The 17,030-nt window shown below is 39.3% G+C and overlaps 1 protein-coding gene across 2 annotated transcripts; it reads left to right on the top strand.

The window, feature by feature from the left end:
- The first annotated feature begins 673 nt into the window (after window positions 1-673).
- Window positions 674-12,896, top strand: MAT2B (methionine adenosyltransferase 2 non-catalytic beta subunit). 2 transcript variants are annotated; one of them, XM_088063639.1, is made up of 7 exons: window positions 674-697; window positions 5,709-5,903; window positions 6,761-6,875; window positions 7,164-7,316; window positions 10,083-10,276; window positions 11,232-11,345; window positions 12,337-12,896. In XM_088063639.1, exons 1-7 carry the CDS (start codon window positions 677-679, stop codon window positions 12,505-12,507), a joined length of 963 nt encoding a protein of 320 aa, XP_087919765.1. In that variant the 5' UTR covers window positions 674-676; the 3' UTR covers window positions 12,508-12,896. The 2 variants fall into 2 exon arrangements, with proteins under 2 accessions (XP_087919765.1, XP_005523526.1); XM_005523469.2 differs by lacking the exon at window positions 674-697 and adding an exon at window positions 2,690-2,819.
- Window positions 12,897-17,030: the final 4,134 nt, after the last annotated feature.

Consider the following 17,030-nt stretch of genomic DNA (forward strand, 5'->3'; position numbering starts at 1 on the left):
GAAGTCAAGGGGAAGTTGAGGGCTTTTTGTCAGCTTCAGTGTAGGAAGCTTTTTTTGCTTTCATGCACTATGAAATGAAGTATTAAAAACTGAAACCTTGACATTTGTAGCTCAACTGACATTAGCATTCACTTCAGGAATCCATTACTTTCATGTTGTGGAAGATTATTTTTTTTTAATTGAAAAATACATGATTTAACACAAAAGTTACTGCTCTGATCATTCATATTGCTTTATTGTAGCAAGAGCTGGTCTGTGCTTAGTTGAAATATAACGTGAAGAGCTCTTAGAATTCTCAACCTGCCACACCTAATTAGAGCCCTCCTACGGTTTGCTATAAAAGACAAACTGTGTAAGACTCAGTGCCAGTGCTTTGAATGGGTCTCATGCACACAATGGCTGTGCTTGCTCATGCTGGCTGTTATGAGGTAAAAATTTAAGCTCATACTGAGCTGCTTAAATGGTACCACTGAGACCAGACCAAAAGCTTTACAGGATTTAGAGCCACATGTGATATAGGGCTTGGATTTGTTTTGGTTTCAAAGGTCAGCAGAGCCAGTGCTGCTCTCAGTCCATGTGTTCTCTGCAAGCACAGCAGACAAAGGGACAAGTGCACAGTAGACCTGCAATGATTTCCTAGGCTGGTAATTCCCTCTGTGGTTTGGCAGTGCCTGAAATGCTGCTGGAAATGGAGCAGGTAAGGCTCTGGGTATTTGTGTTAACAGGTTGCTACCACACTTTGGTTACAAAATCAAGGGAAAAGCAAATGGGGAGGAGAGAGGGAGACTTAATTATGCTTTAGTCTCTCTGAATTACAGTCTGAAATGTTAATTTAATGAGTGGTCCATTTAGTCACCATGGGATGCATAATGCTTAAGTGACTGTGATCTAGACAGCAATATAATTTTTATTGTAAAATCATAGTGTTTCATAAAGTGAATGTAACAATAATAAAGAAATTAAAAGTGTAGGTAGAACACTATTATTATAGAACATGAGCTCTGACTCGAGGTAAATATTTGAGGAAAAAAAATAGATTATATTGTATAATGAAGATACAAAAACTACATATAATTTAACTTATTCTGGTGACAAAGATGGTAAGACATTTTACAGGCTCATTTATGATTGTAGCTTGAGATTTCAGTGTTATGCTTTTGCTATTTTCCTCTTGCTCTGAGCCTGAAAGACAAAATTTTTGTTTCCCCATCATGGTATTTTTGTTAAAATGGACAGGGGAGCTCTTCCAGGCTGTGTTGGGAGAAAATGATGTGATATCAGGTCTTACCTCCATGCTGCTAAACAGTCTGGTATTTCTTTGTAGATTCTTCTTCTTGATTTCAAACAATAAATTACTGATATTTTGAAATAGAATTCTAAAGTTAATGGAAAGGAATTAAGTGTCAATAGATTGTTACATGGGGAAAAAAGGGCATCTTTTCAGTCTCATTCCATGAAGGCAGAAACTGGATGAAGTACTTTAATTTTTTATGTATATGCACTTTTTTGTCCTTTAAATGTTAGCTGTTTGTCAAAAATAAAGGTAATTTACAATATTCTATAAAATTTTAGTATGGTTCTATTAAATTTTGGTAGGCTTTTCTGGTGTTCTTCCTTGAGTACTACTAATTAAAACTATTTTAATCAAGTCGATTTGAAATAAATTCATTGGCATAGATACAAATGTGAAGTAGCTACAGGGAGTTTTGGCCAGTAGTTTTTATGCATCTACTTAACTTCAGTTCTTTTGCTAAAACAATGCTAGGCACAGTCTCTGCCTTTGTGAGTCAGAAATGGTACAGGAACGCTTTGTATACATTATCCTGTTACCTTCAAAACTTCTATGAAAAAAGAAATCAAATCTGTCACCTTGTAAGCACGTAATTATACATATAGGATGAGTACTGTAAGCAGTAATTGTGCTCTCAAAAACAACCACCTCTGTGGGATTTACCAGTTGCTTTTACATCGAACTCTGGATAAAGGCAAATTGAAAATGCTTATTTTTCTCCATTCTAAAAGGAGGAATAAAGTGATTTATAGTGAATACGTGACAGAGCTATATGTGCGATAGTATGATATTTTGGTCTAATTCTGAACTTCCACTTTGTTTTTTACAAATGAGAAATCACAATAGAAAAGTTCACAGTTTCAGTAGGCGAAATGTGGTCGAATATTAAAACGCAGCGCCACACGTACTTACTGCAGTAACTTTTATTACTGTTTAAAACACCACGACCATGAAAAGCGGAGCCAGCCCTGCAGGTACGGCAGCCCCAGCTCTTGCGGCGCCCCGAGAGCACAGGGCCCCTCTGCTTCCCTTCTCCGCGCTGAGGCCGGGAGCGTTACGGGGCCACAGCGGCCGCTTTTGCCAGCCGCGGGCGCTGCTGCTGTGAGGCGCTCGGTAAGGTTCTGCTGCTGTGAGGCGCTGTGTGACACGCAGTGAGGCGCTCGGTAAGGCTCTGTTGCTGTGAGGCGCTGTGTGAGGCGCTGTGTGAGGCGCTGTGCCGCGGGGCGGGGCTGCCTGTGGGCACTGACAGCTCCCGCGCTCCCCCCCGCCTGCTCCCCGCCCGCACGTGCGCCCTCCCTGTCCCTTTAATACCCGTCCTGGCCCCGCCCCCTCGGCGCGCCCCGGCCAATGAGTGCGCGGCGGCGGGAGGCGCGTGCGTCGGGCCCGCGGCGCAGGGAGGGCGCCCCCTGCCGCGCGGCGCTCAGCACGGGCGCGGAGCCTCCCTCGCGCAGCGCCGGGCCCCGCCATGGTCGGCCGGGAGAAGGAGCTCAGGATCCGCTTCGCGCCGGGACGCTGCGAGCTCGTGGAGGTGAGGGCGGCGGGGCCGGCAGCCCGCCGCGGGGCGGCTGTGCCGCTGTGCAGCGCGGGGCCGGGCAGGCAGGCCCGGAGCGCTGACGCATTCGCCGCGGGGCCGCGGCCGCTGGGGCTGCGCCTCGAGGGGCCGCAGCTACCTGAGAACTGCAGCTGGGAGCGCCCGCGGGCTCCGCGAGTTGGGTTGTTCTGTATCCTCACGGGGACGCTGTGCTCGGCAGCCCGCGGTGCTCGGCAGCCCGCGGCGCCGCTCTCGGTGAGCCCGTGGCCCAGGGAAGGGCTCGGCGGTAGCGGCTGTGTGCGGGAATTGCACACAGGATTCCTCTGGCAGGCGCGTCCCTGCTACTGTCCCGGGCGGGGTCGGTGGTGCCCCACAGGTGTACGTGAGTTGCCGCGACAGTGAGGTTGGGCGTGTAGGGAAAGACAGAACAAGTCCAGGTAACGCGACTGTAGATTCACCTGTCGTTCTGAGCCTTTGGAAAGCCACAGGCTTTGCCTTTTGTTTTCTGTGGCTGCAGGGAATGTCAGAGCTGAGAGAGCTCAGTCTCACGTTCCCTGTAGTGACTTGGATCTCATTGTGTTATGTTGTAAATCTGTTACACCAGTAGCTTCCGGGTTTTAGTGGCCATTCCTTAAACTGGTGGTTTGAATTCATCATGATTTTCTAAAGAAAAATATAGAATTTGAAAAGCTTTATGAAAAACTTTAAAAGCACTTGTTTCTGGTTTTCAACTTGAAATGCATCGTGGTTTGTTCTTTTTACAAATTATACTGTTATTTTATAGTTTAGTAATGTCTACAAAGTGATCTGGTGCCTCATAAATGCTGTTTTTTAATCTGATAATGATGTAACTTTTTTATGTGCATGAGACTTCTAAACACAATGCCTTTTTGCTATTCTTGGTTAATATGGACATCAGATGACAATAAATGGGTAGCTGCATTATAAACCTCAAAACTGTATGTTCCAGTAGGGTTAGTAGACTATAGAAATGCTGCAGCTAGCTTCCTGTGAAGGAGCAAAGCAGCATACAGGGAAAGAGTTCATCTGTTCAGGTTGTTTATCACAGTAGTGTTCAAGTTTCTGTCAAGAAGAGGTTCAAACTGGTAATTAGTTGGTGTTGGATTTTTGGGAAACATCTATAATTTGTCTTGCTCTCTCAGAAACAAGGGGCAGGAATCAATTAGTCTTGCAGACAGCAGTAGTATGCAAGATGTGCTTGGTGAAAGCTGTGTTTGTGTCCAGTTCAAGCTGTCCTGCTGATGTAACATCATCTTTATGATACGTAAAATAAACAAACTTAGATGAATGAGGCTTTAAAACATCAAATTTGCAGATGACACTTGGTTTTGTGTTGGTCACTTCCTTCTCACTGAAGATATTCAGTTGTGTTTTTAGAGAACCTTTTGACTCTGTTTTGCAGCAATTGGTAGATATTTATTAGCAGGCAGCTCTGGCTGTGGAAGCCCTGATCACAGGTCCTGTGGCACTGTGCAGACTTTGCTAAGAGAAGTACAGAATAAAATAGTAGTTGCATGGTCTTGCTCATGCTTTACAGATGGTAAACGAGCTTGTGTTCTCAGGTAAAATTTAAGTAACTTTTTGAACATCACTTGCTGTAGTCTGTCATTTTCAGGCCACTGTCCAGATATAAAATATTAATTATCATCCACTACTAATGGGAATAAGTCAGCCTTCATGTGGAGATTTAGAGTTGAGAAAAATACATGCCCTGTGCTGGGAACTTCAAACAGTTGTTTTGATGTAGGCTTTTTCCATCATGCTGCTCTGCATATACCCTTATGGAACAAAAGCTTTCTAACTTCATGGGTGAAAGATAGTAATTTGGACATGGCTTCCTGTGCTGCAGCCAAAAAGTAGCAGTCTGGTACAGTGCTTAGAAATTACTGGTCTATTGAGATTGCATAGCAGAAAACATTCTATGATAGTATAATTCTACAGGAATTATAGTAATTTGTCACAAATTGTCCTTGTGTGTAAAGTGGTCAGGAAATCCAAGATTTGTGGATTCTGCACACCCAAAGTTTTTTCTGCACAGGCATGGTAATGATATGCTTTCATTTTTATTTTTAGCAGGCGATTTTGGGGCTATTCATGGCAGATATAGAAGGAAAACATCAAAGGAAAATAAAGATTTCAGAGACAAACATGGATCTTGTATTTGGTGTCTTGAAAACTTGATGTTCTGGTGAGAGGTGGGATGAAGTTTGTGTGTACTAATGTTCACAAGCTGTCCCAAGTACCAAAATGTGCAGGAGCTAAAGTACAGCTTTAGTCTATTGAATAGATTGAGAACTGAAATTGTCAAATCACTTCTAGATGCATTTTGTAAAACTGACGAGAGATCTGTATCTTGGTTTTACTTATTAATAGACTATTGTGTTGAATAACAACTAATTACTCTTCTATTTAATAATAATATAAAATATTTTAATTACTACAGTAACTTGTATTGTATTGCTGCAGCTTTTAACAGGCACAGCGTATCCAGAATTATTTGTTGTAGGATTTGGACCCTAAATGTTACATCTTTTGGGTCCATTTTCTAAAGAAGTTATTTCCCTCCTTTTAGATTGCACAAAGTTATCAGCTTTTGAATGAACTTAAAAATCTGTCTTCACTCGCGTTTTGTTGTAGAAGTAAATGAGTTGCTCACTGAAGTTTTGTTTTCATTACCTTTGAACATATGTTTAAGTAGATGACTGCTTCAGTATTGGTCCTCCCAGATGTTGGTATTCCATGAGACACTCCAAAAGATTCAGGAGAAGCTTTTTTAGTACTCTGACTGTAGTCTTGCATACTTTTAAAGAAAAAATAGTAAAAACTACAGTAGAAACAAAACTTTTCCTGTTGTCATTTCCCTAGGAAGATGTTGACGTTCCCAGTAGGCGAGTTTTGATCACTGGTGCTACGGGACTTCTTGGCAGAGCTGTATTTAAAGAATTCAATGAAAATAATTGGAACACAGTTGGTTGTGGATACAGGAGAGCTCAGCCCAGATTTGAACAGATTAATCTTCTGGACTCTATTGCAGTTCATGACATTATCCATGATTTTCAAGTAAGTTTCTGTAGTGTAAAGTGGATGGGAGGGGTATTTTATGCGTCCAGTAGTCAGCTGATAGTGCTGCTGAGTTCTGGGGCCTTAGTGGGGCTGGTGCTTTGGCAGAGCTCTGACAAAGGTGCCAGCTGTGTGTTCTGCCCCACCCAGAGCAGAGGTTTGCTCTGTAGGTACAGATAGCTCTGCTCTTTGCTGTGCTCACCACAGGCAGGCTCCAGGCACAGCTGTAAGTGCCAGCACACTGGAAAGGAGAAGATATGTTTATTGACACAATAATGTGTCAACATCCAGTTCTGGGGAAGTGGAAGAATATTTGAATACAACAGCAGTAGTTCTGTGTAGTGGGCAGTGTTCACTGGTTTTTCAGTCTAAGTGCCAAGAGGAATATATAAAACCTGAAATGCATTATGCAGGGTGCTATTCTGTAGAAGAGTAAATATTATCTTAATAATCTGCATACATCAAGTAAGCCATGTGTAAATATTATACCTAAAAATTTTTAGTACCCTTGTGTGCGTGAGAGATGTATCTTATATTAATATATATTTTACTATACTGAGTTAAAAAGAAAAAAATCCCCACAATTTCAAAGCTGCTGTAAAATTGAAGCTACTGGAGACCATAATTGCACAATTAATGATAAATGCTTTTCGTATCTTGAAACAGCATGGTTTTATTAGTATTTTTAGTAAAAAGATACTAAGGAGAAGGTGTTCCTCAGCATTCCTACAGAATGCTGTAATTAAAAATAACAGCTTTATTACTTAGTTTTGCCTGAGGGGTGTCATTGCTAGAGTTAGGGTGCAACCGCCATCTCTTGATATGCTGGTTGTTTAAAATTAGTCTTTAATTTCCAGCCTCATGTTATAGTGCACTGTGCTGCTGAGAGAAGGCCAGATGTTGTAGAAAGTCAACCTGACGCTGCTTCTCAGCTCAATGTGGCTGCTTCAGCAAACTTAGCAAAAGAGGCAGGTAAGGAGACCATCTCATGGCTTTGGTGTCTTATTAAAATCCTGCATCTATTTATACAGGAGCATCAATGCAAATGGTACGAGTGTGAATGTCACTTCTGCCATCAGTGTGCTGTCAACCTGTTTTCTGTAAGAGTGATGTGCACAACTCTGAAGGATGAGGGAACAGACAAAACAGCAGGAATGAATGTGCATGAAAGATGAGATCCTTGGGAGGATTTAAGGGTCTATTGGGATTTCAAAGAAGGTATGAATTAATATAAATGATCTATAAACATTTTCTTCATAGCTGGAGTTGGAGCATTTCTGATCTACATTAGTACAGACTATGTATTTGATGGAACAAGCCCTCCATATAAAGAGACTGATGTACCAAATCCCCTGAATTTATATGGTAAAACCAAACTGGAGGGTGAAAAGGCAGTTCTGGAAAACAATGAAGGTAAGACACTCAACTATTTTTAATATAGGCTTTCTATTTTTACTCATTTATATATTAGCTTAGTAGACTCTTAAGCCAGTGATGAAGTTGCAAAACCATGGAAACGAGTTTCAGAGAAGAATGTGATTAGGAGTTGGTCTCCTTGCTCATGAGCAATCCCTCTTGCTTATATCTTGACTAAAGCTTTTATTTCTTACCTGTTCCAGTCTTTATTTGTGTTGTCTCTCTCTGATGGATATTCAAGAGCCTTTGTCTGTTGTGAATCTGCAGTTCCTAAAGAAAGATAAAATACATCATTCAACACATAGCTGCAGTTATTTATGGGGATGCATTGCATTGCATGTGTTGTCAATGTATGTTTACTTAAAGGGAAAACCAGACGTGATTCAGTAATAATACAGCTCAAATCAACATGGAGCCTTGTTTCTCTTTGGGTTCTGCTCTATTACATATGCCAACAGGCCACTCATGTTGGTTTTACTCACCTTCACACATCATATTCCTTCTTGTAATACTTTCTAAAGGGTTAATAACATATTTATTGTTTTAAACAACAAGATTTTTAAAATTTGTTTATGTCTTTTCTTAATGAAAATTTGGCATATAAAATATACAAACAATTTTTAAAATTCTACTTAAAGGAAAAGAGCATGTTCTCTTTAAGATTTGTTTCTTGTATAGAGATTTGGCTGTTTCTAGTTAGTACACTGTTAGTGTACATTCAAAGATTGTAAGGAAAGAAGCACTTGTTTTTTTTAATCAAAAAATCTGAAGAAAATAATCTCAGTACACATGCAGAAGAGGCTTCTGATATGTCAGTATGATACTCACACTCTGGTTTTGTGCTTCCCAACCAGAGAACCAGTTTAACAACCTGTTGTTAAATTAATGTGATGGTCTTCCAGTAAGTAAATATGCTGTGTATGATGGATGTGGCATTAGTAGTAAGAAAGAAACTTTTTAAAAAAGTACTTTGATAAGAAAAGTCTTGTTTAAGTAAAAACAAATTTAAATGACAAGTTATTCCCTCCACCTCTAGATTAAATACCATCTCTGAATTTGACTGTGATGCTGTTTGCTCCCTCTTCTAGATTGCTAATGAAGATAAGACTTTACCAAATCCAAGTATGTGTGGGTATCTTGCTAGACCCTTCCACCAGCTCAACACTGCAGTTTGGTTTTGTAAACTTTTGGAGCAAGATCTGTCAGAGAGCAGTGATGTTACTAGCAGGAGGAGTGTCGAGGTGGTGCTGAGTAAAGAGCTAGAAAATATGAATTCTCTTGATTCATACAAATACATGTATTTTCCATGTACTGCTGTTCCAACCACTAATTTTCTGATATAGTGTAGGTAGAATTCCATTGGTCAGATCTGTAGCTGTGTTAACTGCCCTGTCCATTTCTGTTGTAAAATGCAGAAATCTCCAGTAAGTGGGTTTAACATTTTTTTAGAAAGATACTTTACCATGGTTAAAACAGGATACATGCATATATATATATGTGTGTGTGTGTATATGTATGTATGTATATATATGTATATATGTGTATATATATATGTATGTATATGTATATAGTCATGCTTGTAAAACTACAAAGTGTCAAAAGGTCCTAAGAGCTGCTAGTCGTGAGGCTGATCCTCTCCATGTCCCAGAGAGCTGGGAATGAAAGGAAAGCAGTTTTCTTCTCAAAGAATGAATATTTTTAGAGCAATTAAAAAATAGATGTTTCAACTAGTATTTAAAGAGGAAGAACTTACCTGCTGAATGACCAAATAACTGCTTCTAGAAGCAGCAGGAAATCAGTGTCATGTTGGGCTTTCTATTTGTTTTTCTTGTCTAAGTACTTGTGGTTTACTTCTCTGTGAGAATAATTTCTGTATTAGCTTTTGCTGTTTGTCTCTCTAATAGCTATAGCATTTCCCTCCAAATATATTAAGAATGGCAATGTTTTGGTGACTTCAGCTTCTAATTCCAGTTCTGATTTTTTTGTTTTCTCTTTCAGCAAAACTATTACTTTTAAGTAATTTGTCATAGCCTTGGATTTCTCCTCAGAGGCTTTTTGAGTCTTCATGATAGAGATATACTAGTATGATATATTCCATCATGAAATATGCTTCTCTTTGCATTTTGTTAATTTCTCAAATCACTGTCCTGGAATCTTATTATTTACTATTTTTTACTCTTTATTATTACTAAATATTTACATTATTTACTATTGTGTTCTGTGAACCTATTCCTTGTTTGTCAAGCTTTTAATTTATTTCAAGGGTCATACCTTTTTTCCTTATTATTTTCTTAATATTATTTTAAATAATATCCTCCTTTATACAGGAGGTTTCTGCATGATGGGTGAAAAATCTTTGTAATTGATGCCTGAATATGATGACTTGTGATTCGTGGGAATTTTTCTCCTTGCTCTTACCCAGTGAGGATGGCAAGTGCTGAAGTAACTGTATGGAGTAGTTTTTGTTTTTTTAATTTTTGTTTTAATCCAAACAGGCATCTTTATGCAATTAATTAAGGCTTATTAACTTTCTGGAAATAATGGCATAAATGAAAATAAATAATAATATAATAATATCTAAAATTTTAGTGTTTATAAACTGATTTTGATAAAAATTAAAATTCTATTCTGTGAGCCAACATACTAGCATTTTATTTGTGATTTGTTGCTTAATATGATCAGCATATTTCTTAACACTTCCACTTTTCAGATTATGCTGCAGCATTTGTTCCCACCCATGATCTAAAATATTATTTCTTTTAGAAACTGCAGTACTTAGGATTCCTGTCTTGTATGGAGAGGTGGAAAGACTGGAGGAAAGTGCTGTGACAGTAATGTTTGATAAAGTACAGTTCAGTAATAAATCTGCCAACATGGACCACTGGCAACAGAGATTTCCTACCAATGTCAAGGATGTAGCAGCTGTTTGCAGACAACTAGCAGAGAAAAGAATGCTGGTAAGAGTGGCAAGAAATGAGCCTCTGCAAAGTGAAAACAGTTTGAGTTCTCAGCTTTGCTTCTGAACAACTGAGAACTGCACATCACCTGGATTATTTGCATTTCTGGAATGCTAGGAGGGAGGAAAGAACTGGCTGTAATACTCCAGGATCTTTGCATGACTATAAGGGTATTGTGGTCTTTGAAACAAAAGTGGTTCAAGGGATGGGACTAGAACCTTCTGAAAATTGTTTTGTGTCTTCCGGTATAGAGAGAATTAGAAATGCCAAATTCATTCTGATATGCCTTTTACAAATTGCTAGTTTGAACTAAACAAAACCATGTGTTTGAATGTAATTCTCAAATATGCCCTTGTTTATTGTATTAACACTGAAGTGGCAGAACAAAGCCCCTGGCCTGAATTACTTCCTTGTATTTGTTCACCACAGCACCTTCAGATTATCATCTTTGCAAGGTAACAGAACCAAACAGTAAACAACCACCTTTATTTTTTCATACAGTAACTTTGTAAACATGGACCATGGACATGGTGCAGTCAGCTTGACTGGACTTGTACAGGGTTTGCAGCTTAACATTCAGCATATGTGTAATGCCTTTTGCCTTTGTTTTTGAGTAAGTGAACATCACAGAACAGCTGAGTTCCTCCTCCCCAGCTCTTTGATCTTGTTTGGTTGGTGGGCAGCTCCTTTCCCTCCTGTTCATTCTACAGTACAGGACACAAGCTGTTTGTGAAGTCAGGTCAGATAGAAGTAAACACCAGTTTCCCATCTCAGTCCCTTGCTTGGGTGTTCTCTGAAAGGGTACATATGTTTCTAGAACACCTCTGAGGTAGTGTAAGATGCCTTTTGAGATAGGGTCTTGCTGGATGCTAATTCTGCACAGTTCTTGCACAGGAATTAGCCTGAGGGCCTGCTGGCTGCTTCCTTTCATCTGAGTTTCCTCTTTCTTCTCTAGGACCCGTCAATAAAAGGTACCTTTCACTGGTCTGGCAATGAACAGATGACTAAGTATGAGATGGCCTGTGCAATTGCAGATGCTTTCAACCTTCCCAGCAGCCACTTGAGACCAGTAAGTGATGTGTTGTTGGACATACAGGCAGACAGATGTGCCTGATCATTGCAAGTAGCAGGTCTCCCGCTGGCTGTACAAGTGAGCTTCCTCTTCAGGATGGGCTGTGTCCAGTACAGCAGATCTCTTGCTGAGGGGTTTGGCTGGTATCAAGCTCAGGAAAACAACAGCTGCTTTGACCTGCTGAATTAGGAAAATTAGTCGCTTGGTCAGTCACCAGTTTCCCAGTCTGTGGTGTAATGATATTTCTGCAGATCAGTTCCCCTTAGTCACAAGCAAATCTGTACTTTTATGTTACATATTGATAGAACATTAACTTGAAGATAAGGCTCTGTAAAGGCTGTGCAATGTCCAGATTTATTTCTGAATACATTTACTTAAGAGCTACAAATTATTTTTGCTTTGCTTAAAACACACCTCCTGCAGTTTTATTGACGCTTGAGACTACTCTTAAAGACGTACTGGTAATGTGGTGGGCATATAAAATATAAGGAAGATTTTATCTATGTACAAAATAAATTCTGAGGATTCAGAATTGGTGAACACTGAAACTCAAATGTGACTTGGAAGATGGAAGAAAAACAATGGAGAACACTTAGTCTTAATTTTTTCTGCCCAACTCTTTTTCTCTTTGAGGATATTGATCAAGACATGGTTTCATTTACATTCTGGAGCATTCCTTACCTTGTGACAATAATCACAGAGTGAAAATATGAATAAAATGTTGAAAAACACAAATAGTTGCAGTAAAGAGAGTGAGAAAAATTTCCCTTAAGACAATTCACATGGCCTGATGTGTTGAAATAAAGTTAACAATAAAACAAGTAAATAGCAAAAAAATCCAAATTACAAAAAACCCCACAAAATACTTGGGAGGTTTAATCTATATCTGTATAGAAAGCTGTGAAGAAAAAGTTCTACTGTACAAGTATTTTTCAGTCACTTCTGATTGCTTACTGGTGTGGGGCTTTTCTCCTGTTTCTGATTTTAGATTACTGATAGTCCAGTTGTGGGTGCTCTTCGTCCGAAGAATGCTCAGCTGGACTGCTCCAAGTTGGAGATGCTGGGGATAGGTCAGAGAACGCCATTTCGAGCTGGGATCAGAGAATCACTTTGGCCTTTCCTTGTTGACAAGAGATGGAGACAGACAGTCTTCCATTAGTTTGTAACTTTTCTAGTAAAAGTATGGTATGTGGCACTTTTTTAAAAGAAAAAATAGTTTTGTATGAGTGTTCTTAAATTGTGACATTTATGAGCTTTCATTTAATTGGGTAAACAAATGGTCTTGCACTAGTGAAACTTAGCCTAAAAAATGTTCAGTGACAAAAACTGAGCCTATTTGATGTCATGGATTTTTCCCTCCATTTGTACCAGTCTAACTTAGTATCTGTTCTTGGTGGATTGAGGTTCTTAGTAATGAGTACTGTGTGATGCTAAGAATGACTCGGATCACTTGCTGACTTAATTTTGGCTGAAATATATTGTTGATGCTTAAGGTCTGTGCCATTGTTGTATATACCATTTCTCTTCATTAAAAGACATGGTCAGTTACTTTGTCACCAAAAATCTGAGGGTTTTTTTTTTTAATTTCTGAAGGTGGTGTTCTTAGGAAGTTAAGCTGAAGTAGGAATCCTTAAATGTTTGTTTTGCTTGAGCTCTGATCAAAATGTTTTTTAAAAAAGTGAAGCTTTATTTTTGCAATTACCAAGTGTACTTTTTATGCTTGAAATATTTTCAGAATGTTCTGTAAATTGAATGCCTGCAGCTTTGTATTTGTACAGTAAGTTGTATGCATTTGTTTTCATGGTGACTTAAGGGGGAGGGTGAGGATGGTGGGAAACCATTAGTTTTGACCTGGGGTTTTTTTGGGTGGGGGATTGGAATTGAAGGATTTTTTTTTATTTTTTACTGGGTGGTTATTTGTTTTTTGTATGAGAACACAAAATATCTTCATCCTTCCTTTCCCTTTGTGGGGACGGCATTTGCAACTTGTTAAATTAATGGAAGATGTTTGTTAGTCAGTGCATGGGAGATGGAGAGGAAAGGTGTTTAATAGTTTGTAGCACTGCAGTGGCTTTTGCACAGATTGTCAGACCTAACACCACTGCAGCAGCTTCTGGAACAGCAAGGTGTATGTGGTGAAGGTTTGAGGCATTATAAAACTGCAACAGTCTAATATAAGACAGTCTTTAAAGCTAGACTCAATAGCAAGGTCATGTGGAGGAAGAACATTGTAAAGCTTTGCTTCCTTTTGAAGTTGTTGAATCAACAATATAAATGTTCTGATATTGCTAGCAGATAATTAATAAAGCTAGTAAAAGGTGCAATTGGATGATCATTTATTTTTCTGAGGCTGAAATGAAGGGGAAGGGAAAGATGTTTAGATTTAATTTTTTTTTTAAGTGTATGGGGGAGACACACAAAAATAGACCAATTGAAGGTTTTGTAAAGGTCAGCTTCACGTTCAGTCATTTCATTTCAACTGGCCTATGCTAAGCATTCATAATCCCAATTTGTTTTTAGTCTGAAGTCCTGATACACACATGGTAACCTATCTCCAAAATTACAATAAATATATATTGCCAGCATGAGAAACAGTCGTTGATTCTTTCTTTACCATCAGGATTTATTTATCTGAAGCATAACTGTTTGCAATTCTTGAGATCTGTGTGCCCTTTCAGTGTTGGGGGCTTTTCCCCTCTTAAATTCAGTAATTATTTTCAGGCTTGGATTAGATTGGATCAATTTCTCTGTCAGTGTCACTGCCTTGGAGATGTGATAAAGGTAAACACAAAAGATACAGAAGGTGTTGAAATATGGGCCCTGAAACATCTTGGGCCTCAGGGCTGGATCAGGAAGATTCTATGTCCATTCCCCTTGCAGAGAGCAATTTGGAAGAAAAAAAGGATGACTTCTCTCCCAAAGATAAAGGACCTAAGTGAGATGAGTTGGGCATTTTACTGGAAGGACAAAATTGAAATATTTGAACTTTTTTTCCCACACTGAGCAAGTAAGTCCTGCTGTCCAGTTATAGCCTGTCAGAGGGGATCCATGTCCTCAGCATCCCCCTTGGAGACTGCAGTCTTGAGGCATTTTGCTACTGGACAGACACCTTGGATGGCATTTCCCTCCTCTGGTTATAGAAATCTAAGCACCAATAAATATTGTAAGAGGTAGTGAAACTAACACTGTCATTTTCCAATCACTTTAAAGATATCTTACTATTGACACAACTTGTCATACTCTTTCCTTTTTGTCTCTGGCTTTGTTTCTGACTGTGTGACACTGGAAGTGTTTGTGTGCATCCACAAGGGCCAGGAACTTTTAAGGGTCAAAATAATTTTGATTGCATGAGGCAGTCTTGGCATTGGGAGGAAGGAGTGGCCTCTTTTTCCAGCAGCTGTGCCAATTTCTGCCAGGTTAGAGATTGTGGAAGTATGGCAATACACAGTCCTCGAGTCCCCCTTCAAGGGTTGTTGGAGGTTTATATTCATTTATTCATTGCTGTCTGTCAGCAGTGGGCATAAAGAAAGAAAAGTCACTGGTTTTAAAGTCTCATTTTCTGTTTCAGGCTGCAACAATGCAGTAGAAGCCCAGCAGAGAAGGGGCTGATGTGTGTCTCAAACACTGATAGCCGGATGGCTGCGGAGCAAGCCAAGGACTGTTGGTGTCTGGTGAAGAGGCCATTCAGGGGTTGGGCAGCACTTTTCTGGGACAAACATCCTTGTTCTGGCTGCTGAACATAAGCACAATACATACAGCACAAGCATGGGAATCTGGTCCAGAAGTGCTTACATTTTTTAAAAAGACCCCAAAACTCACTGACCTATTTCTTGGTTTAGAAGAAGGGACTTCAGGATAACTAGTTTGCATAGAAAGTGATAAACTTCTCTCTGGGGCAGGGAAAACTTACCTAGGGAAAGGTACCCTGACCAAGCCCAGGACCCTGGGCATGTCAGCAACTGGATCAGCACTGGAGCCAGGACTGGTGATCTCTTTTTCTCCCTTTTTTCTTCTTTCCCTCTCTTTAATTAATCTCTTCCTCTCTCTCTCTTCCCTTTCGCCCTTCTCCTTTATTTAAAACCCCCTGCCATGTTTATGCTTATGTAGGAGGTCAGGGACTAACTGTTATCAAATTCCATGCCAAGTGTGTAATTCACTAATAAAACTTTGTAAACTTTTGTAGACCCTCTGACTTTTGTCGTTCTTTACAATATTTGAGTCATTTGAAGAAATCTCCTGGTGGTTTTGGGAAGCACAAGTGTAAGAAAAGTTTGCTTTTCAATAGAAACTCTGTGTAAGTGCCAGTGATGTAATCTCCAAGGACTTTTGTGCAGAGTTGGACTTTGAAGCTCATGAAACTTATAAAACAAATTGTTGCCAATTTTTGGTCATTTTGCAGTTTTTGTTAATATTTGCTTTTAGGGTTTAAGCTGCCTCCTTGCATTCTAAATTTTCAGTTTGCTAATAGGCAAGTTCCAAATTTGCTAAGGATTCTGCAAACAAACTGAAGAAGGAAAATGTATTTTGACTAATGAACTAATATGATTGCACAGAAGTTAGCTGTGGTTTACATTATACACGTATTTATACATTTTAAAACTACTGTTCATGCGAAAACACATTTTTTCATTGGTGCCTCTATTTTGTCTATGTGCTCTGCACATGCTCTTTAGGGCCCAGGACTGGTTACAGTTTAGGTGTTTAACTGCCCTTTGTTATCTGGCTCTTGTGGTTTTGTTTTCTTGCTTTTCAGCCTCTTCTTTCTTATTTTTACAACAGCTTATGTCTTAGCAACTTTAAGAAATTCCAGACGTACCTGCAGGAGGTACCTGCAGAGCTGTGACCTGTGCCTGCTGGGCACCTAGCAGAGCAGGTAACGTAATCTCCAATGGCATCAGTAATTTCTGCCCTAATGTACATGAGGCTGTTTTACATTAACTCACAAATGACATAAATTACTCAAGTCTTATTGGTTATTCTTATCCCACATACTCTGTAATTAAATTGAAGCTGGATGTTCTTTTAAGTGACACATCTTTATTTGCTTCATGTGTTAACTTTACAACCAGTCACTCATGAAACTGCTTGTGCATCTAGCAATTGCAGTATAACAGGAACTTAAATTAACAACATCTTGTATAACAAGATGAAAAATATATAGCCTCCTACAACATCCTCTGGTTTTGATGGAATTTTGGACTTAAGAGATACATTGAATGGTGAGCTTAGTGCTGTCTTGAGGGTCCCTGAGTTGCAGCTTTGAGCTCAGGGAACTTGTGGCTTTGCAGTGTTGCTTGTTTACTTTATAACAACTTTATTCAGTTACTTGCCTGAATTAGCATTTAATTAAAACTTTAGAGAGGTGAGGCTTCTGTCTAAAATAGCTTCTTTCTAACCTGAAAAAGGTCTCTTGGGTAGGATTGGCTGTTCAGTGACACTGGCTTCCAAAATAATGACTGCTGTGTAATGTCACAAGGCATTTGCCAGCATGAAAAAATGTCATTAATAGGTATGGAAAAAGAAAAAATATGTAGACAGCAGGGATTAGGAATTACATTAAGAAAGCTATTGCAGAAAAGATTTCTCTTTGTGCTTAATGCTCCACTGACTTCAGTAGGGTTCCTTACCATGCTTACATTTAAGTACGGGATAAAACTTCTAAGCATCAGTGCTTGGGAGTAC

The sequence above is a fragment of the Pseudopodoces humilis genome, chromosome 17 (genome assembly GCF_049639895.1).
Source record: "Pseudopodoces humilis isolate 2021_Gansu_Grassland_sample_001 chromosome 17, ASM4963989v1, whole genome shotgun sequence".
Lineage (NCBI taxonomy): Eukaryota > Metazoa > Chordata > Aves > Passeriformes > Paridae > Pseudopodoces > Pseudopodoces humilis.